The 23610-nt window shown below is 38.9% G+C and overlaps 1 protein-coding gene across 2 annotated transcripts in view; it reads left to right on the top strand.

Annotated features, from left to right (window-relative positions):
- Window positions 1-23610, top strand: part of KPNA1 (karyopherin subunit alpha 1) — a 52052-nt gene that overhangs the window by 21474 nt on the left and 6968 nt on the right. For both annotated transcript variants that reach the window (XM_062633080.1, XM_062633086.1), the window contains exons 6-11: window positions 46-177; window positions 8364-8452; window positions 10254-10353; window positions 10905-11068; window positions 11657-11735; window positions 12733-12858. In XM_062633080.1, the coding sequence (XP_062489064.1) occupies window positions 46-177; window positions 8364-8452; window positions 10254-10353; window positions 10905-11068; window positions 11657-11735; window positions 12733-12858 (690 nt within the window). The remainder of the gene's footprint in view (window positions 1-45; window positions 178-8363; window positions 8453-10253; window positions 10354-10904; window positions 11069-11656; window positions 11736-12732; window positions 12859-23610) is intronic.

The following is a 23610-nucleotide window of genomic DNA, read 5'->3' as shown; positions in this document are numbered from 1 at the left end:
GCATGGAAGGCTCCTCATAAACTGCCTTTTGTGCTTGTTTTCCAGTTTGAAGCTGCGTGGGTGCTGACAAATATTGCCTCTGGAAATTCCCTTCAGACTCGGATAGTGATCCAAGCAGGAGCTGTCCCCATCTTCATAGAGCTGCTTAGTTCAGAGTTTGAAGATGTACAGGAGCAGGTAAAGATAGAAAATGATGTTGTGGTTGTTTTTTTTTATGTGTGTGTCTGGTGGTTTGTGGGTTTGTGTGTTTTTTACTTCCATCCCCAGAATGGAACAAGGCTGTCTTGTAAGAAAGCCTGTAGAGGAAATGGCATTGTCTTTGTACCTAGTATGTGTTAAGATATCTAAGCAAGTATTTTTCTGGAAATGATTTATTAAACCACAGCCAAGGGGGTAGTGCATTTTGGTCTCTTAACAGGTTAATATTTTTCTGTGTATTGAAGAATTTAAAAAGCCTTGTTTAAAAAAATTGCTTTAGAGATAGAAAGTTCATGTTTGTTTCTCTTGCAGATAAAGCATGAATGGAAATGATACTTTGTTCTCTACAGAGAAAACTAGTTTGTGCTTCACATTCCTTATAGAGTATATGTATATACTTCTAAGGCCCAACGGGATCAGTGTAAAGCACAGAGCAAACATTTGACTCAGTAATTTCTGCATGAGGTCCATAACTTAAGTTTGACCAAGAATGTATTTCAGGCATATAATCTGGCTTTGAAGACTAAAGGTGATGAAATATGAATTGTGTTAACAAATAAGAGTTTCAGCTAATATTAATTCTGACTTGAAAGTATGTACCTTTACTTTACAAATTTAAGTAGCTTTAGGTCCAGGTATTTTCTTTTGTTTCATTGTCCATTCAATCAGTAAGCTCTGTTTTTTTTTTTCCCTATAGCTACTTGTGGTCCATAGATGAAGCTTTTCTTAAGGAAATGAAATTGAGCTCTGAATTCTCATTATAAGGGTATTTCTGTGATGATCTGTTTGTTTTTTGGTGACCCTTTTCTGAGCATTGATTTGATCAGTATCTTTTCATGGTGGTGAAGTTACAAGCACTGGATATTCCAGTAGCACTCTTCCAGCACGGTGCTGTTTGCAGAGATAGTACTTCATTTTCATTTCTACTTGATACTTTGGTGTGTAAATATCCAAGATACTTTTGCGGATTCTTTGACCAGAAGCTGGCTGCAAGCTCAGGTTAAGCTGATTATCCAGATTGATCCATTGTTCTTTTCAGTCACTGACTCCAGGGTTCAGTTCTCCATCCTGTGTGACCTCTGTTCTCTGTTGCTAGATGTCTGACCTTGCATTTGACTGTATTGAGATGCATGATTGGAAGAGTCCCAGCTCATAAGCATTGGATTGCTCTGTTTTACTTGTCTCTCTTTCTTACAACTGGCTAAGAATGCACATACTTAAAGCTGCCTGACATTTTCTGCAAGACAGATAGGATCTCCCCCCCCAGTTGCTTATAGCTCTCTAGTTCTTCTGCTCTGCAACTTTCCATTTTCATTGGTCTGTCTCAGGCTGAATTATTTTTGAAAAGGTTTTTAAAGATAAACAATTCAGGTGCTTGAAAAAATGGAATTATATTAAAGGAAATAACATGGGGGATTGTCTTTATTTATTTTAACTTTCTTTGAGGAAATGAGTCTGTTGTTGTAGAAACTAGAAATGGGATAGGGAGCTTGCCAAAATGGCAGGCAAATGTTCTGCCCATATGGAAATCCATCCAGACTTAGCTATACAGTGCTTTTTAAATGTTTTGGGGGTTGAAATTGGTGGTATTAGTTTCCAAATTCAGTGATCACTTGTACAACGCTGTTCCTGCAGAATGATAGGTGCTTTAAGTGTGGTAAGGGCTGCTCCATTTTTATTTTGCTCCTAATGGTCTTCAGTACAGAGCTAACTTGGTTTTTTTACTAGGTGGTTGTCATCCCTGCTGATGTTCAGAGAGCAGGTGGGAAGACCGAACCTCTTTAGAATGAGTTGTGCAGCCTTCAGCCTTAACGTGTCTGAATTAACAGAAGAGCTTAGGGGCCACAGTTAAGTAGTTTATCTGTCTCCTTCTCTGTCTGCCTCATAATAAACTGCTGACATGTTAAAGTTCAGGTTGCAGGCAGGTGGAGTGGATTGTAATTGCTGGGAAATACTTCTCTGTGCAATTCAGGTAATGAATCCATGATCTCTCTGTTACCAGTAAGCCTCTAAATACTAATTACACATTGCTCTGTAGTAAGCTGTACTAAAGAAGGAAGATACACCACTGTGAATTGTTACCTACATCTTTTCATAGTGGGTTTCCATGCTGCAGGTCTAGAGATTGCAGCCTTACTCACAGCTTGGGTTTCACGCAAGCCAGCATGAAAGAAATGGGTTTATCCAACAGCTTAACAAAACCCAAACATGTCACCATAATATCTACTAAAGCAACAATTAAAAGCAATAAGCACTTGAAAATTAGCTCTTGTACTGCATTGGTAGCATTAGTACACAATTGCTAGTACTTTCCAGATGACTGTGGTCTCATTCAGTCAGACGTGCAGATTGTTGCCCTGGTAACAAATCAGTGGGTAGTAGAGGAGGCTTTTACTTGTCACACTGTGGCCCTGTTTGTTAAAGTTGGCACATGTTATAGTGAATGAAGGAGGAAAAGGAAGAGATCCTATGATTAAGGTGACTGCAGGTTTCTGAGATAAATGTTACTCTGCTTAGTGTCTGATGCTGGACAATTTGTATTCACTTTCAGTAAGTGGATACTGGTTCTGTGTGTTTTGAATGCTCACTGTGAAATATTCCCGTTTTGTTTTCTGTTTGAGGACAACTCGGTGCGTTTTCAGGGGACTTTTGTAGTTAGGTCTGTGTTTTGAGCAGATCTGGTCCTGGACTTCTCAAGCTGGAAGATATTCAGCCATAATTTTCTCCCCTGTAAAATGATGACTTTTACTTTCTTTCACAATAGTACTCTAAAGGTGATTATTTGCAAGCAACTCTTGCTACATTTGCAACAAATTAAAAAAATACAGGAAAATACAGAAAGTAAACCTACATGTTCAGGGTAGATGGGCCAAAAGCTCTATAACCCTGTAGTAAAAGGTGAAGAAAAAAAAAGCTATATTGAAGGCTGTGTTTAGTAAGCCATTCTTTGTGCTAAATGGCATAATAATTTTGTGGAAGGAAATGTTAGTAACTTTGAATATGTAGCACAGCATAAACAAAACAACAAAAAAATAGTAGTATTTTAATTTTACGTACTTGGCTAATCATTATCCAGTGATTTTTGTCTTACAGCCTTACACCATTGAATTGTATTATTTCAGACTTCCCTTAGCAGTGGTTGAGGAGCAAATACATGATTTTCCTAACAGTTATTTTTTCATATTTATAGGTCAGTTTTAATCTGATGTGTTGCACTGCTTGTTTTGCATGTGCTAGTCTCTGAGTCTACTGTGATTCTAAATCAGCGGTTTTATAAACATCTATGTAAGGGAATCTTTATAGTTGTGTTTAATAAACAGCATATATTTTAATGATAGTATATCTTACATCTTTTTACAAGATCTGTTTCCCATTAAGCTGTGCAGGCTGACATTTGATTACCCTACTGTCCTTTAACTCTTTCATTGTTTGCACTGTATATCAGTCTTATCAGTCTTTCTCTTTGATCAGTGGTCAAACCATTTGGCGTTTGTTTTTCCCATCAAAAAACCTGAGTTTATTACAGAAGCTACATCTCCACTATTTAGTAAACCCACTTTGGCTGCATCTCTCCACCTCTCTCTGTTTCTGGTTTTGTTGTACTGATTTTGAGGTTTAGTCTGTGGCATATGTCCTGGCCTTCTTCCACTTGCCACATTTTTTTCTTCCAAAAGGCATCTAGAAATTTAGATATGCCAGCCTGAAATTATTTACATTGAAGGACTTCATCAAAGCCCTTTAGACATGCTTAAGGTTGATCTAGCTTCAGCAATGTCTTAGCTGCAGTTTTTTTCTGAGTTCCCTTGCTGAGGTATTTCAAACTTGAATGTCAGCTTCAGTTTCCCTGATGAACATTGAAATTCCATCAAAAGCCATGCAAGGCATCATCCTCTCTGTCCAAGATGGCTGAGGTTGTCTCACAGTGACAGGTATGTGTCACTATGCTCTGCTAGGCAGCCACTGGTAGGACCATCCCCAGCTGCCCTGTTCTCCTTTAAGAGCATTTGTATTTTCAGCTAAAGCAACAAATGTGTTTCTCCCTCAGTATTGTTCCATTTCTAGTTGTATTGTGGTTCCTTTTTGTAACCATCGTTTGTTTGGCAGAGATGATTGTGAGTCTGGTGTTGAAGTTCTGTTTGGCTTTTACATCAGAAGTCCTGCTAACTAGGTCTTGGCAATCAAATTAGGAAAAACAACTGAGGCAGGAGTATGAGCTACTTTCTCTGTTTGGCTGGTTAAGATGTGAGAATTAAGGAGCTATGACCACCCTAGCAACTGAAAGAAAGGTGTTTCTTGGGGCACAGTAGAAGTCATCTCCTGGGAATCTGGTCTTCTGGTATCCTTCCTTCTGGCTACTTACCCAAGCACACTTGTATGCAAGCTAATCTTCAGAGTCTTCACCCCAGCATTAGGTACATTTCCCAAATCAGCAGCTAAAAGTAGAGGAAGTGTTGATTTTCACTTTGCAGTATTGCCTCTCCACTGAGAGGCACAGACTATATGCACTGTAGATGGCTGGTTTAGAACTTGGTCTAAATATCCAAAGGCCTAATGAAATAATGGCTAAGAGCCTTCAGAATCCAGGGAAAAGTGGGAGGGTTGAAGGAAAGCACATGGATTATTCACAGAAGGCACAATATGGCTCAGAAGTACTCTACAAAACTTGCACTTTACTGAGTTGTCCAGCTCTACAGAAAAAAACACTGGAGTTTCAAAATGAATAAAATAAACTCAGGGTCTGCAACAATCCCTACTTTGCTCTTTGCAATGAATGGAAATTTATACAGGTGTGTGAAAATCAACACTGTCAGTTGAAAAGGCAGCATTTGCATTTTCGGGCTGCATGCAACTTTGATACCTCAGATGTTGGTTAAAAAGTCACACTCAAAATCTTAAAATTGCAGGTTCTTTCCACCTTCAGGTCTGGATGTAGATATTGGAAAGTACCAAAATGGAAGTTTTTTTTAGAGTCAATTTTTTTATGTAATAAACTCTGAAATTTAATGGACTGAAATATCCATTTAATTCTGTTGCTATCCAGAAAAGAAGATTAAAATGTTTGGGATGTGTAGAAAAAAGCCAAAATGTTACGGTAAGCAAAGTCCATTTGCATCTTGAGAGTGCACAAAAGAAGCAGTGGAAATCATGGAACATTATTCAGGCAAACAAAACCTGGAGCAGCTTTTCATTGTTCACATGTGTTCTGTGGGAACCATGACAGAGCTTTGTATTTTTAGCAGTGTCTGATGAGAAAGAGTTTAAATGAGGCCGACTTATGTTCCTCACTTATGTGAAGAGCTGAAGTAATGCCTTAAAGAAAGAAATCTGCCTCGTTGAATGAAACCTTGCATATTTTTCTGAAGATATTTCAATTTCTTTGCATCTTGTGTACTATCAGTCATTAGTATTACAAGGATTCCTTGCAGCATCCCCTCTTACCAGGCCCTGTGATATAAGGCTACTGGGGCAGACTACTCTTGCTATAAAAAATTGAGAGTCGCAACAAAAAAACCTCTATTTGAGTTCTCTGGTCAGAGTTTTTGATGTGAGATTTCCTGCTGCAAAGCGAGTCTGTCATTCAGGATCAGAATGGATTCTTGGCTTAAGTGATTATCACTGTTGTCAACCCTAAAAATAATGTTGCTACAGTGGCAGAAGCAAAGTCCACAGAGAAGTAAAATACTTTCTCCAGGGGTGTTTTAATATGTGTAAGGGTGTCCAGGCAAGGAGATTGTATCTTCATAGAAAGTTACACGCATGTTCAATAAAAGGAAATTATTGATAATTCTAATTTATTTTATCCCTAAATGTTGTTTAGAGGATCCACAAGTTTATTTGGAAACCAGCTGAGATCTTTGATTTATTTCGTGGGCTTCTTGTTGCTGCAGAAACACAAACACTGCAGTGGGCAACAAGTGTGGCTTCTTACAGTTCTAATACAAATGACATTTTGCAGGAGGTGGTATATGTTCTGGTTTTAAAGCTGAGTTTTTCCTGCCTTATCCGTCTTGAGTCTATGAGGCTGCTAGACCCAAGGTTATACTTTTATTTCCGGCAAAGTGTTGTCATAACAGTTGGAAAACACTAAGAATTTGAATGAAAAATAATTTTTATGGTGAAGGTAAGTTTGGGGGGGGGGGGACATTGTGTAGCAATCATAGAATTGTTAGGGATGGAAAGGACCTTAAACTCATCCAGTTCCAACTCCCTGCCACGGGCAGGGACACCTTCCACTAGACCAGCTTGCTCCAAGCCCCATCCAGCCTGGCCTTGAACACTGCCAAGGATGGAGCATTCACCACTTCTTCCAGCAAGATGTTCCAGTGCCTCACTACCCTCAAAGTAAAGAACTTATTCTTTACATCTAACCTGAACCTCCCCTGTTTTAACCCACTGCCCAGTTTCCTATTGCTACAGTCCCTGATGAAGAGTCCCTCTCTGCAAAGTCAGTTTAGCCTTGTACTCTGTCTCTGGCTGACAGCAGAAGCCTGGAAAACTGTAGGGGAATAAAACAAACCAATCCTTTCCCAGAATAGTCTCCTGGTGTCTTTAACAACTGGCAGTTTAGGGACTTCTGATTTATCTCTCTGTGGTAATACTGGTACAGAGGAGTCCTTTTATTTTGTATCTAGCAAGCTGACATTTGTATATATATTTTGCATATACAAAAGGTTTTAGTTGTATTAACCTTGCAGGATTTGCCAGTGGTTTTGGGCCTTTACAGTGGTTGGAGTCTTGTTTCTTAAAGTAGCATCTTTTTGCACTGTTTAAAATTGTATTACAGTAGAAGTCTAATGCAGCAAATCAGTTGACATCATATTGATAATGAGCAAATGCGTTTATTTCAGGTGATTGGAGAATTTCCCTTAGGTGACAAACCTGGTTTATCCTATCAGTTGCTTTAGGGGAATAATTTATTTCAGGTAGAGATAAGGAGAGAAAAACATGTTATTGTGTTGGGAACTTACGTATGTTCAGTTAGAGAAATAGTTATGAGGTATAACACATCTTACTGCAAAGTAATACATAGTCCTCAACTGAAGAGAGATCTGGGGAGGACATTCTGCTGCTATCCACAATAAATAGAATTGCTTTTGTCTTCTTTGTAATGTGCATTATTGGAACTATTTCCAACGGTTGTGTAGATATTATGTGGGTTTTACCAAATAAGCAGATGAATATATCTCTTTGATAGGACATTAGCCCTCTGCTAACTTGAAATAAATAGCAATTGGGAATTTCATACACTTACTTCTGTGACAAAATACAGTCTGTAAATCACGTGGAATTCATAAAATGGCTTTGATACTTCCTGTAGACAACTTTTATTTTTTCCTTTGTTATAGCTTTTGTACTAGTGGACAGTGATGTCAAAACCACCACTTGACCCAAGTGTATAAATCAAACCCAATTATATCTTCTATTCTCATCATACTACAGAAGATGGATTTCATGCTTCATTAATTATCTTCTGGCATTTTAGATATTTTCTTCTCAAAATGCAAGGTTACAGTCGTACTGACGTCCATGGGAGAAAATAGATGTCCTTGCATTTTGCCACGCTTATGTCAGAATAGGCAACACTGGTTCTGTCTTGTATAGTTTTCTTTTAAGGAGTATATGCCAATGCCCATCTGAACTCTGGTTCTGAATATTGTTTTATCTTGCATGTAGATTCTCATTTTCATCTTAATTGGGGTCAGCATTCTTAATGTGTCTGTGGAAAAACTGCATGTTTTTAATGGCTTCTTAGGAAATACTAATATGGGCTGTTCCACCCAAATGTTTTTGGGTAGATACAAACTTGCTTGACCTGAGCTATGAACATCTGGACTTGAATCAGGTCTGAATGAGGACTGTAGAATTAGTATGTTACTAAGCCTGAGGAGGTAAGTTCATCTGTTGTGGACAGAGTAAGGTTATGTCTGCTTGCAAAGTCTTTGGAGACACACCTGTTGTTTTGGTATTCCTCTTAGTTCTGTAAATATTTCTGAACTGTATAATGAGCTTGGATGTATATATGTAATACTCAACCAGAATGCATTCCCCTTCTGTACTTTGTCCAGGATCTAACAGTGAAAACAGAATGTCTCCCACTCTAATACGTGCAGTAAACTGGTTGAATTGGAAAAATAAAAGCAATTACTATTGTTTTTTCATTGCAGGCGGTATGGGCTCTTGGCAACATTGCTGGAGACAGCACTATGTGTAGAGACTACGTACTGGACTGTAATATCTTGCCCCCTTTATTGCAGTAAGTCTCTTTTGATATGTTTTACCAGAATTTTGCTTGAGTCTCTATAGTAAGACTGAAGTTTGTGTTTTGCCTTGAAGAATAATAATGATTTTTTCTTATTATGGAGTAATCAGATTTTTTTTATGTTAGCTACTGAACTACTTTTGTAATGGACCTGTAAAATGGAAACATGTTTTAGAAGCAGTTAAGATGGAATTGTTTTATTTTACAGGGTGGGTGGATACCTGGGCTTAATATAATAGCCATAGAATAATATAAGTTGAAAGAACCTCTGGAGGTCATCTAGTCAAAGCCTTTCTTCATAGTAGGTGGGATCAGATTAGATTGCTTAACTAGTCAAATTTGGAACATCAGAGGTAGATTCCATAACTGCCTGGGGCAACCTGTTGCAGTGTTTGACTATGGCTTGAAGAAAAGCAACGTTCTGATACCTAATCAGAATTTTCTGTGTTATACTTTGTGGCAGTTGCCTCTTGTCCTGTCACTGCGCACTCTTTTCTATATGTACTCATTCAACTGTTGTTAGGCAGCAGTTATAATCTCCCCTTACACAGCTGTCTCCTAAGGCTGAACAAATCCAGGTCTCTAACTCTCCTATTGTGTGTCATTTCTCCTGTCTGTTAATTATCTTGATGGGCCTCTGCTGAAGGACCGTATTATTGCTGCAGCAGTGACGCCACCTTGTGTTGTCATGTCCAAATTAGTCTCTGTCCTTTGCAGGCTCTGAGGCAGTGGAATTCTCCAGTGCACTCAGAAACACATTGGTACAGTATGGACTGGCTATGAGAAAAAGAAGCTTACAGTTGCGGAAAAACTAGGTCTTGCCTTACTGCATTCCTCCTAGGCTAAAGGGTGCTATGACTAGTCATCTCTAAATTATCAAGAAACTGCTTTGTTTAGAGGCTTCACACTGTGTCTGACTTAATTAACCAACTCCACAGGCATCTTTCTCAGTGCCACACATAAGGGGACTCACAGTGTCACAATGGCTCATACAGCTTTGGTCAAGTGTGATTATTCTAATGTGAGAGGGCAGTTTTGGTATGCAGATCTCATGAAGATGCCAGTATTACAGTTCATCACATAGATGAGCATCCTGGTTTTGTTTTGGAGCAGAGTTTGAATCCTGCAGCTGGTGTGTGGATGCCTTAACAACTGCAGGAAGAGACTGGTTTGGGTTGGTCCGTAGGATTGTGTTATAACAAGAATGCAGCTGGCAAGGCTGTTTTATGCCAGGACTGGAGCCAGTGTGCACAGAAAGTCTATAGACAGTGCTTGCTGTAAGATACGTAACTGCCTTGAATGTTTGGGAAACCCTTAACCTGATTATACACATTTTCTGAGGATCTTTTGTTCTCCTTCGCTAGTTAACATGCAGAAATGTAAAAGTGGGGCTGATAGTTTGAGGCTAACTGCAGTTCAGTGAGGAGAGTGTTCTCCAAAGCTGCCTGCAGGTCTTCCTACTTTGAGTAATTTTGTCACAGTTCCTGTGCCTTTTGATTGTTAATCTGCTACATCAGTATTTAGGCCAATAAATGAACGCACTTTCAGTGTAATGGTTGTTGCTTTTGTTGGGATACTAGGATTCATGTGTCTAGCATGTGTATTAGTATCCAGCCATCAAGCACTGTATGATATATTGTTATAGGAAAGAAAAAAATCTGACTTATTTTGCCCTGGTGTATGTTAAAATCTAGGCCTGAGTTTATTTTAATGATTAATGCAGTTGACCCTACAGGGTTGCCTGGCTTTGATTTTTCAAAAGCAAAGGTTGGAATTTTTTGTTGGTTTGTTTTAGATTGCTTTCGAAACAGAACCGTCTCACTATGACCCGAAATGCTGTATGGGCTCTATCCAACCTCTGCAGAGGGAAAAACCCTCCTCCAGATTTTGCCAAGGTAAGAGACCTTTGAAAGGAAACGTGTAGCGAGGTGGTGGTAGCCAAATAAGCAACGAGGGTGGTGAAACTTGGACTAAATAGCTGAAATATTTCGGAACTCCTCTAAAACAATATATGGGCTTCTTACAGATGCAGTTTTTGAATGTTTAGTCCTTTCAGCAGATATTCATAACCACTGTTTTAATATAGCTGCTTCCTAGCTTTTTGTTACTGTTCCTGTACTGAAGATGACCATCCCACAGCAGAACAAAACTCTGTGCATCTTGGCTGCTGTAGTTCAAAGTATGGCACATCTTAGCAGACAAGTATGAGCTTAGGTTGCCAGGTGGACTGTAGAGGCCAAAGAACTCTCGTAGTGCTTTTCTGCTGACATGCTGCTCTTTACTTGCATGGCTACAGCCCTGCTACCTAGGTTGGAAATTTTTGGAGTATTGAACCTCAAATGACAGTGCCTAGTCCTATAATGTCAACTAATTTTGTATGTGACATGTTACTAGATCTTCTGGCCCTTTTAATTGCACAGTTTATGTATCTCTTAATGTCTTACAGGTTTCACCTTGTCTTAGTGTGCTTTCCTGGCTCCTCTTTGTCAACGATACAGATGTGTTAGCTGATGCCTGCTGGGCTTTGTCCTACTTGTCTGATGGCCCCAATGATAAAATCCAGGCTGTGATTGATGCAGGAGTCTGCAGAAGACTTGTGGAGCTGCTGATGTAAGAAATTTGTTCTGAGCAAGTTTCTATCCACTATAGCAAATTACTATCTACTCTTTTTCCCAGAATTAAGGTTCCAGCAGTAGGAAGTTTAATTAGATATGTCTTGAAAGCAAAGCAAGTATTTGAGTTTTAATTTTACCTATGTTCAGTCATCTTTACATATCATGAGTAACAGAAGCAGTGGGACTTTCCTTGTACTAGTTTTGCTATTTCCTAAGAGATTTTTTTTTTCCTGCACCTCAGTCTCATTCTCTAGCTTTGTGCTGGCTACATTGTGTGTTTCACAGCTACAGCTGGTTACTTTTTCCCTCCCAAGAATGCCTATACTTTGAAGCACTTTATTCTTTTAAACTCATATTTTGTCTTTATGCTGCTGAATGATGTCTAAAGGCCTAGATATCTAGAAACCCTAGAAAGACTCGCTATTAGTTTAAAATCAGAGAGTGTTTTGATTTATACCATGAGAATTAAGTCAGTTTTAGCAGGGAAGTTTTCTCCTGGCTGATGCATGTTCCTTCTTTGAGAATGTAAAGATGGAGATGCTTCAGAATGTTTAACACTTAGATATTTCCTTGGTAATTTTAGGCACAATGACTACAAAGTAGTATCTCCTGCCTTACGAGCTGTTGGGAACATTGTCACAGGCGATGATATCCAGACCCAGGTATGGATTCAATTTCTGTTGTGTTGTACTGCAGTTCATCTTTGTTTGTTGGGTAACCTGTTCACAAGCACCTTTTCTTGTTCCTTGTGATGTTTGAATGCGAAGGATTGGTGACATTAGTTGCCTCAAAACAGATGGTGGTTGTGAAACAAATCCAAACAAAAATCCCCACAATCCCCAAAGGAGTGATGCACAATATGGCTGACCAGTTCCCAGCCTGTCCCTGAGGACCAGTTGGCCTCTTCCACATAACTCTCCCCAGTTTCTGTACTGAGCACAATGTGCTGTATATTGAATACCCCTTTGACTAGTTCAGGTCAAGTGTCCTGTCTGTGTTTCCTACTGGCTTCTCATGCCCTTCCTCACTGGCAGAGCATGAGAGACTGAAAAGTCCTTGATCATCAGGGTAAGGCTACTTAGCAACAGCTAAAACATCAGCGTGTTACCAGCATTGTTCGCAGGCTAATGCCAAAGCACAGCACCGCACCAGCTAGTAGAAGGAAAATTAAGTATTCCAGCCAAAACCAGGAGAATTCATGATGTCACTGGACACAACACTGGCAACAGTCTCCCTCACTGTGCCGGCCGATGTGTAAAACAGGAGTTGGAGCTTCCAAGTATACAAAAATCACAGAAAACAAGACAACAGGACAATACTGTTATCTTATATTGGTTTGGTCATGATGGGTTTAGTATCTTCTGGTAGGTCACACTGAGATCAGAATGAAGTTGCGATATCTTACGTGAATAACTCAGTTGTTTTGCTCGTTATCTTTCCTGTAAACATTTGTTTCTTAGTTCTTGCTGGGTTTTTTGTTTTGTTTTGTGGTTTTGGTGGTGATTGGTGTTTTGTTTTTCCTTGTTAACTTTCTTGGGATCATGTGATGGGAGATGCGTTCTAGATTTTGAAGACATTGTAGTCCTTGTTCTTGTGTTTTTTTAATCCTAAATTTCCTCTAAGGTGTGGTTGTTTGTTTTGTTTTTCTTTTTTGTTCAGGTAATTCTGAATTGTTCAGCCCTGCAGAGTTTACTGCACTTGCTAAGCAGCCCAAAAGAATCTATCAAAAAAGAAGCATGCTGGACAATATCTAATATAACAGCTGGAAACAGAGCTCAGATCCAGGTATGGTACAGCTATGATCAGTAACCTTTGTCTTGCAGGCTAGAAGAAACGCAGGCTGTACACTTTTTTTTATGTATAAAGTGCATATTTGTATATATATGCAGATACATAATTACATATTAACAGAAGTGTGTTATCGGCTGTGTGCGTAATTAGAATGTTTCAGTGGTCCAATCATTTCTCAAATTCAAATGATTTAATATACACATTTACAGATTATAAGAAGATAGACAGTCATCTTAAATAGTCATTTTCATGCATTTGGCAATCACTAAGATAAATATTCTCAAGTACAAAAAGAGTAAGCTACAAACTTTGCAAATCTAATAACTTTACATGGTCCTTGATTTCACTACCAGATACAGACATCTATATTGTAAAATAACTTTTATTCCTGTTTATATTTTCTTACAATTCTCGATACAGGCAGTTGTGCTTAACCAAGTCTAAAATTGCTACTTACTAAAACTGAATAACAGTGGTGGATATCTAACATGTTGCAGTGGGATTTATCCTTTCTGATTATAGCCTTCAAGTGATAGCACGCAGAAGCAAATAAAAGTTTCGCTCCCTTATGTCAGTCTTCACCATTAGGTCTCCAAAAGGCCACATCTTTGTTCTGAGTCTGGAGTTAGTGTCAACTATCAGGAAGAATTCTCAGGACTTGTCTCCAGATGGTATAAATGAGCGATTGACCATCTCTTTCCCAGAGGAAAGTTTTTGTGGGCTAGATGAAAAAGAAACTACTAAATACATTTTGTTTTCTCTGGATAGGATATTTTAAACAGCTGTACTAGGGGAATTTTTTGCTTGGATTTCAACAGCAATGCCTTATTCCTTCTCTTCTTGAGAAGTAATGGAAAACCAGATTGTAGTGAAACCAGGCTTTAGCTGATAAATACAAAAGGTTTCCATCAAGACAGCTGAATTGAAGTCTCATGTGAATAAAATAATTCTTCTGAAGTTAGGTTTCTTAGTGCTCTTCTCCCTCGCTCGAGGCAGAGAGTATTTTCAGGGCTTGCAGAGGATGCAAGGAAGTCCCCTTGGACATGCCTATTCTTTGAGAAATAAGTAGCAAATATTAGACATTAGAAATACTTGTCTCACTCATTAGTAACCAGGCAGAAACAATGCATGTCTGCACAGAAAATAAACGAAGTCCGGTAACACAGTGGCAACAATGGCCATGGTGGAGTACTTCTTTCCTCCATATACTTTTCCTTGCAAGGCAGCTTGCCACCTGCTAGTCTTGGATCTGATGACTCTGGATTATTCCTTCTAAATGATCAGAATTAGCATGAAGTACTTAACCCTCTTCACCCAAAGGATGGAATTCTTGGTTTTGTTTTTGCAGAAAACTTGCAGGAGATGGTGAAAAGGCTGCATGTTTTTCCTGACTAAAAAATGTATTATATCCTGTGCAGGTGGCACTTGCAATCTTTTGGTTATCTGTACTTCTATACAAAGAATATCCAGCTGCTGAAGGGACAGTGTAAAGCTTTAATACCTTGAATGAGGTCTTCATCTCAGAAAGCATAGGAGATAATACTTCTGTGGAAAATAATTCCTAAGTGTCCTGGTATTAAGAGCTGAATGTTTATCTAATTTCAGAGATGCTTATGTTAGGAAATGAGTAAGCAAGAAAACGAAGAGGGAGAGCTGTGTAGGTCCTTTGTCTAATGTATAGATGTGACTAAGATGGAAGTAGAACTGTGAGGAAAGAAACCTCCCGCAGTTTGCATTTGCTCCTGCTTCCTCAGTCGGGATTTTACTTTTGCTGTTTGTTGTCAGATGCAGAGAATGATGTGGTTTCTTTATCTAACCTTGGGAGAGCTCCAAGAATTTTGATTATTCCTTTATTGCTGTTTGTATGTTAATCTGGATTAGCTGAATTTCTAACAGTAAATGCTGTGTAAAATCAGCAACTGTATCACTGTTTTTTGCACCTCAGCAGTTTTCACTGCTGTGCAATTAGCAGTGTAGAAAAGGTAGCAACTACAGCTTATACTGAGATAAAAATGGTTTTACCTTTGCCTTTCTTGCAGTGAAGAATCTTTTGGCTGCTTTATGCTGCTACCACTTTAGAAATAGGGAGGAGCAGTATTTTCTTTCTAGAAGGCCATTTCTGCTTTCCCTGGGAAGCCTTAAGAATATATTCTGAGGAATGTTTCAGCCCAGTACATTTTCTTAACTTTGTGTTTATACCTGTCTGTCAGAGTTGCTTCAGGATGCAGAATCGTATAGGAATATTGGAGACTTAAGAAAAACAAGAGCTTGACAAAATCAGATATCCATAGAAGTAATTGCAGAAAGAATTCTGTATCAGAGCTGACAGTTTGTTATTTGAGCATTTTTTTCAAAACTTCAGGATCTCTATTTTCATATTCTTGATATACTGAAGATACAGTTACAGTTACCTAGAGGTAACTTGAATTCTAATACACCAGAAGCTATTTCAATAGTGTATTAACTTCTGTATAAGTATCCACTGTACCATGCCTTTAAGTGAAGGAGTAAGTGCCTGTCCTTGTTTGCACAGTGTTCTTGCACCTGGTATCCACTATTCAAACATGTAGAAGTAAGGCTTTAGGCAGAGTCTTAACTATACCCTTGGTATTCCAGTGTCTTCTAAACTGTTGTCATTATGTCTTTATTTGAAAACAAGTAAGGATAAAATAACCTCTCCTTTGTTAATACAAAATTTGCCTAATCTACCTAAAAAAACCCACCAAACACAAAATATTGTTAGGTACTTCTCTGCATGTGTGTTCAGTAGCTTCAGAATGGTTTGGGGTGCCTTATCACTAGTTTAGGTCAACACCCTTTCTACTGAGAGCAGATTAGATTGTGACTTGGAAAGGTCATGTGGGAAGGCAGGGCGAGGGAAATTAATGCTGTGAGCCATTAACATTGCACTTTCATTTCTAGAAGGTGATTTTTTAGAAGTATAAAACCTTTAACCTCATAGAAAAATTGTTGTGGTTGTGTGGGTAGAAGCTTGCTTTCTCAGGATTCTTGCATCAGGAAGAACACACGGTATCAACCAAACCAACCAAAACACATGTAGGTTTAAAAGAATCCAGCTTAAAGCACCCTTAGGATATTTCACATACAAGGTTGGAAGCATGTTGATGCATTACTTGAGTCCAGGGGAAAAAAATGTGAGAAGCAGCTTCTTGGAAGTTATATCTATGGTTCATTTAAGAATTTTTCAGGCTCCATTGAGAGTAACTAAACTGCCTTTGAACTCTGAGCGCACAAATGCTATATAGCAAAACACTGTCATGAGTACATACCCGATTTAATCTAGAATGGCAGTAATAAAAATAAGATTAAAAAAAGTGGTTTTTATCCTGATCAGGCGATAACTATCCTGGTAGTTCTGACGTACTGTGAATCATGTCCATCATGTCCATCTGAGGCTTAGATTTTTGGACCTGCAAAAGGACTGTTAGAGGAAAGTTGTGAAGTAAAAGACATTTGGAGAATGTTTACAACATGCTTGATCAGAGATCTTGAGGCCAGGAAGTACAATTGGCAAGTGCAGGTATAATTACAATGATTACTGTGTATTGAAAGGAGGCTCTCATTGCTGTTGTGTAACTAATTCTAGAAAAGCTTTTAATTCTTTTAGTTTCTAGTTTCAACCTGGAAAATATCATGTGAGATACAAAGTGTGATAAAACCTCCTTTCAGCTCCAGAGCCACTATGTCTGCGCTTCTCTGAGGTGTTACTTCAGACAACTCTTACTCAGTGTTAAAATTGTTGTAAACATTTAAGCTGAAAACCACTTCAAAATAATTTCTGAAGTTGGAAGATGCTCTTTGGTAAAGTGTTTCTCAAACATGGTCATATATTAAAATGGAGAATAAAAGCCTAGTCTGTTCTTAGTAGCTGTGAGGACAAAGGGTAATTCCCATCTGGGAAGAATATCTGATTTAACTGAGTTCATGGATGAACCTTTTCATCTTTGAGAGGTTCAGTTGTTTTTTTTCTTTCTCTAAATTAATTTCACATTGGGATGAGTTAAAACATTTTTTTCTTGAAAACTGGTCTTCCTTACAGAAGGAATTCTAAAATACTAGATGTAGCTCTATACTAAATAATTGATTTTCCTTTCTCCCCAGTCCTTCCATATTGCTCTATAGTTCCTGTTAAAGGTCATAGATTGTAGCAAGATCTATTCCAATCTCCATGATATGCACTGGATTTTGAGCATAGAATCATGCACAATCTTTAGCCAGAGATCAGAGAAGAATGATGTCAGCACGTGGTAATTTTTCTTCCTGAATGTCTGCCTGGCTTAGTAACCACATTATGGTCACTTACCAGATGATCTAACTGGTGGGTTGCTGCTCCAGAGCAGTTGGAATGTTAGAATAGCATGGAAACTCTGGGTAGTGCTCAAGCCACAATCTAGCAATCCCTTCCACACAGCAAGAAAGAAAAAACAAACCTATTAGCTATTTCACCTAACCAATATTAACAGACAGAGCTATATTTAGTGTTGTTTAAGATTGCATTGGGTTACACTCCCTGCATCCACCCACTCTAAAGTATAGAAATATAAAGTTAGAGGGAAGGACTTCTATATTCATTTCCACTTCCATACTGCCTATAATGCTGATCGGTAGCACACTCCAAAGGCTTTCACTGCCATTTCTAAAAGATAAGGCAGCAGCCTATTGCCGTTAGACTTGCACTCAAACACAATCAAGTAAACTCTAGTGTTAAGGCAATATAAGTTAACATGCATGAAATATGTGAAAGTAAGTGCTAAACTTTAATAATCCTATATTAAAGCATAGGAGGTTTGGGTTCTTTTTTTCTCCACCAAAGGTGGAAGTGAAAGCCTTTCAGAGTGTGTTATCAGCAGTGCCTAGGCAACAGAAAAGTGTGGTGGAATACAGCAGTCTTTCCCCTCTTTATTTCTGTGCATTTAAGGTTTGGGTTGGATGTGTATATCCTGATGCAGTCATGATTGTCACTAAGTATAGTTTTTGTTTGTTAATTTCCTAGTTTGTATACAGCTTTGCTGTACTTCAGTGGATAGCTTCCCCAGTCAGGGAGAAGGGGAACTACATCTTCCTGGGAGTCAGAAGGAGAACTGCACAACTGAAGCTAAATCCTGACTGTCGGCCCTTCTGAAGGGGGTCGCAACCCGTTGAAAAGCTATGAAAGGCAGTACATCAGACACAATCTTCCATATCTGACAGTGAAGACATCATAGGAGTTCTCTCCTGTTGACAGGTTAAGAAACTTATAACTTCTTTTCTAATATACCTTAAATTCTCACAAGAACATTGGGAAACCTGCGTAAGGTTAGGCATGGTAGTAATAGGATCTGTACCATGTTTTTACTCCTTTAGAGTTTCCTGTCCTTGCTGAAACATGATATGGGCCAGCATAGCAAGTGACACATTGCCTGTTAGTTTTAAAAACTGTGGAATGAAGCATATTTTTACAAATTGGAGTAAAGATACAAGCAAAGAATCATCAGAGTCTCTTTTCCAAAAAGATGACAGTGATGCTGGGGACATGGCAAAGGAATGATGTAATTCACACAGAGTTGTGCTTTACACAGGCAAACTGTGGGTCAGACTACTTGAATATAAAGTGTATTTGGTTTATGGCATAGTTTGCATGAGTGGTCTGAAATTTTCACATGCTGTTTGTGGTGGCAGGACGTCAAAAAGTCTCAATTAGGAGCAAAATATGTCATATTTATTTGAGGCCCAATGGAAGTCTCAGTTTTAAGTTTGCGTTTGTACAAAATCTGTTTTCAGGCTTCTACATGTGGTGAATCCCATACATCATAGCACGTTGAGGGCAGCAGAGCTAGATTACCTTGAATTCCTTTGTTCTGCCTGAAAACCTCAACAGTTCTTTATAGTACAGGCTCTTCCTGTCAGCAGGAGCAACATAATGTAAACTGTCTAGAAATTTGCTTTATACACAGTTTGGAGTATCTAGGCTTAGGTGTCTGTGTCAATAGCTTAAAAGCCCGTTAGAACTGGGATCTGAAGTGCTTTCCTCCTGCCTCTCAAATGGCAGTGATTTTGTACTCATGCCATCATGTTAAATAGCTTTGGCTTACAAGTATTTGTTATGTTACTTAAAGCAGTTGTGAATTGAATCAAAAAAAAGGGAACTGGAACACAACTGAGATGTGTGGCCTGAAATTTCTAGCCAGGAGGATTTCAAAGCAGTAGTGCTGTATCACACATGCCAGATAGGGTGGTGACTGATCTTGAGTTGCTAAAGGTAATGAGAGAGCTTGCAGGAGCAGGAAAACAGTCATGCTGTAAGACTTTTTTGCTTTCACATTTATGTGATGAATCGTATGTAGACAGCACTTGCATACTAAATGTCTGTGTGTATTTTTGCATGCCCTAAGTGATTTATTTATGGGAACCAGAAGGAGGGGAAGGAAGCTCACTTGGTATTGACCAGCTCAAAATACTAATTTAATATACTACTGTTGAGGACCTGCTCCCTAACAGTGGCTACAGTGTATTTAGATTCAACATCCTTGCAGATGTAATAAAACTCTGATAATTGACTTTTATCTAGCTTCACTCTTTAAAAATCAAATCCTGTAAAGTGATGAAGCTTGATTAAAATATGCCTAGAATGTTTCCAAGAGGCAGGCAACTGTCTTGGAGGGTCATAACACAGGAATACTGTATATTTTAAAGCAAAGTCAAAAAAGTTGACACTTCAGAAGTGAGGGCCAGATCTGCTGAAGGACTGAGCATTACAATTCAGTTCCATTTCAAATTAAATTTGAAAATTCAGATTTCAATGAAAGTTCAGTTTTAGTTTTCTGAAAGACTCCTAATTGCAAGTCCAATGGACTTCAGTTCCAATGGAATGGATGCAGTTGGGCAAAAATTTCAGTGTTACTTTTAATGTATTAAAGGATGGGCTTTGGATTGCCTGTTATGCAGCAAAGAAATTTCTAATGTGCTGTTAAGATACCATCTCAGTGCCTAGTAGTAGCAGCCTAAAATCAATATGAATATTAAAAATGGTCAGGAAAGGGATAAAAAGATCAAAAGGGGAATCCTTGTTCTTGAATGAATCTTCACTGTATATAGATCTGTCTTCAAAGGATATGCTAGGAGTGGAGTGGTAAGGAGGGACTATAAAACATGAGCTGGACTCTGTATGAGGGATAGCTTTGTATACCATGAGACAAGCGAAGGGAGATGTGGCAGAATACTGTAGAAACACAAGTGGCATCTGAGAAGGTGAATAAGGAATGATTGGGTATTTTTTGAGCGAAATCCGTGAAGGAAGAGGCATTGAAGAAATTAAAGAGGTGCTGCCTTTAATTAGGACATACAAGCACATATCTTCTCATGCAGGTGTAGTCTAACTGGAACTCACTGCTGCAACTGTAAATACATAAAAAAAGGAGAAAAAGAAAAGTAAACATGAATAAAGTTTACACTTTCCTGTGCATCTGCTGTAGATTGCTCTTGGAAGGAGGATGTTAGTATGCTTTCTTCTTACATGCACTCACAAGAGTAATTTGGATTGAAAAATCCATACATAAAACTGCTAAAATTAGGTAGGTTTTGGAATTTCTTTACTTTTTGGTTACCCTCTTGGCCTGCTGTTACACTTCTTGGAAGAATTCCAGTCATGTTTAGAACGTTAGAATGTATCAGCTGCATTTTTGTGTTTAAACATCCTTTGCTTTATGGCATGTATGAGGAAGTTGCCCTCTGTTTTTATGAGTGGCCAAGGCACTTTTCATTTTCCAAGGAATAGTGGAACATTTGAAGAGGTGGCAGACTGAGATCTGTTTGTACATCAGTCCTTAGTTTACAACCTGATTTTTTTCTTTTCATTTCCTTTCTATTTCTTTCACATCTTTTGAGAGTTCTTGTTGAAATGAAACCTGTTAACTGTGTATTTGAAAGCTGTGCTTGTCTTGAGCATTTTATATGCTCTATGCAAGTCTTCAACACACTTCCACATGAGAGGCACACGCAGCACAGTAATGCTAGAAAAGTAACACTTTCTAAATCCTCAGAATTTACAAGCACCTCATCCTGCTTCAGTCCTTTAGGCTTTTGCTCTGCCTGAGGTTTGTTTCCCTTCAAGGAAAAAAAACCAAAATTCTATTTTAGTAGTTTATTGTTTTATCACTTAGATGGAAAGTGGAAGGGAAACGTGGCCTATTTCCACAATAACTGTTGCTCCCACATAAAATATCATAGAGCTAGGAATCCTTAGGCCTTCTAGTTTGCTGTCAACAGTAACTGTTGTGGGCAAGGGTGCAAGGCATAAAGTGTAAATAATAGATGCTGCTAGCACTTTCCCTGAATTAATGCTTCATTGTTACCACCCTTGTTGAGCTTAACTGGACTTTCGAAATCTAGTGAAGATACTAAGGTTAAAGCAAACTATTTTCTGACGTAGTTAATGGCTTGGGTTGGTTAGTTGGTTTATTTGGATTGTTTTTCTTTTTTCACACATCAAAGCTCTGAGGGTTTTGACTGTTAACAGCCTGGTAGTTGTAAAACTTTGCTGTACTACAGAGGGACAGTTAAGTGCCTTTAACTGGACTCACACTAGGGTGAGGTGGTGACAACACTTACATTGCATGTCAAGCAGTAGGAAACATAAAAGTATGGTGATTGATAATCTGCTTCTTTCTTGAGCCACTCTCTCTCAGTGAAGCGCCTTATGAAAGGCTGCTTTCATCTGTTCTGCTTGGGTAAAGACAGCCAACTTCACTGTAGAGCAGAAAGCAAACAAGGTGCCTGTAGCCTTTCATACAATAGAATAAGAGAGAGATGTAAATAGAAATAAGAGGAATTAGAAATAAGAACACTCACCCAAGAGATGGGAGATCTGGATTCAGTTCTTTCTGAAAAGGTTCAAATGTGCATTTCTCCACTCTGAGAGGAGAAGTTCTACTCACCAGTCTTTGCATTGAATTAAAGAGTTCAAAATTGATTGAGCCAGAAGGAAAACAATGAAAGTCTTTCGAGATTCTCCAGTTGCTGCCCTCCCATTACTAGTTCCCTTTGTTCTAGAATTCTCCTACTACTTTACAAGCTTAAATTGAAGTATTTTAAGGTAACTGAGGTTTTTCTGCCATTAAGAAGGCTCAAAGTGTATTACTGCCTGTCAGCTAAGATATGCTGGCCTAGTTCCATGCTATCATGTAACATACTCTGATTTTAGTACTTACTAAAGAAGTTGGTTTTAAGAAGACCCTTTTTAAGGAAATGAATCTCATGTAAAAGTTTTCTTTTGGAGGGAGGATTTAAGATATGATAATGAGATTTTTCACTTGTTCTTAGCTGGAATAGCAGTATACTAATGCCCTGGCGTATCCTATTGTAGATCTGTATCAAGCTCTTTCAGTAGAGAATACTTAACATCCCTTAACACCCTGTTCTTATAAGGGCTTCCAGCTCTGGACTCATGCGAAGTGTAGACTGTGATGTCTCCTTTCTAGTTGATAAGGACTGAAGTTAACTAGTGAAAACACACATCCCCTCACTTTCTAGATCCACAAGCATACATACATGTTCACAGATCTGTTGAATACCACTCTGGGCTCTCTGCCCATCTGTTGTCCGTGGCTGGATTGTGAGCTCTCTTAACTTGTTATACTTGACTTCTATTCACTGGTTAGTTAAAGCTTCATTCTTGCTGGCAAATGGATGCACACATTCATCTTGAGCAGCCCCACACTTGCAGACCCCTTGATTATTGGCATGGACCCTCAGTCCATGCCTGGATCCTGGAAATCCTACTTGCCACCTAGTCCAGTCTGCCAGTAAATTATGTACACTGTGATCCTTCACTCCCACCACCACACTTGGGGATGATGTAAATTCCCACTTTGCGTGGAGCTGATGTCTAGGCACGTTGTCTTGTGACCTACAGTCCCACTGAAGCTGAGAAGTCAAGATCCTCACTTCACCCACTGCTTTCTAGGCACACAGGCCCTATGGACTGTGATCCTGCAGCAGTGGCTGATGCTGGGACCCTCACCTGCTCCTGTTGTAGGGGCCCTTTCCCTCAAGGTTTGACACCGGTTGCTGGCCCTGAATTCACCTTTTTCTGGTCACCCCAGAAACATGCTCTCGCTACTCCATGGCCTCTACAGCTACTCACGCTGAGAACCCCCCGTCCACTCCAGTTGCTGATCCCACAGACACAGGGGTTTCTTATTCAATTCCTGGCTCAAGTTCAGTCATGCTGATCTCACTTGTTAGCACTTCGCTCTTACTCACACAGGCTAGCGAGGGAAGTTACGTGGTGAGACAGTTAAAAGATTTGTTATGAAGTTTTGCACAGTCCCACTTGGCCCTGTCTTACAATTTTGGAAGTTCAGGTTGGGTCTCTGCAGATTACTGACTGTATCCTTTCCTCCTTTGTGATTGTCTCTTATTCCTTGCCTGTTAGGTTTGTGTCACCGTGTGTTTTATTTATTACTTTCCTGTTGTTTTTATCTCACTTTGAGATGAAAAGGTCCTTGAGCTGATAAGGTTAATGAAGCAGATGCTGCCACATCCACCCTTACAGTGTGCTGCTTTTGTATAGTTTTTAAAATTGTGTTTTCCCATCAAGATACATTGGGGAAGGGGAATACATTCTGTTTCTTGAAGATACTTTCTGTTATCTTTTGTCTTTTTTAATAGCTGACTTCTGTTTATGACCTACAACTTCCAGCTTTCATGTTCAAAGGTTTCAGTTGAGGACTTTTTGCTAAATAAGTT

This window comes from Pezoporus occidentalis, unplaced genomic scaffold (assembly GCF_034315485.1).
Source record: "Pezoporus occidentalis ecotype Australia unplaced genomic scaffold, CSIRO_AGI_Poc_V1 ctg111, whole genome shotgun sequence".
Taxonomy (NCBI): Eukaryota; Metazoa; Chordata; class Aves; order Psittaciformes; family Psittacidae; genus Pezoporus; species Pezoporus occidentalis.
The sequence above is the reverse complement of the archived record's forward strand: the minus strand, read 5'-3'. Positions and strand labels throughout refer to the sequence as shown.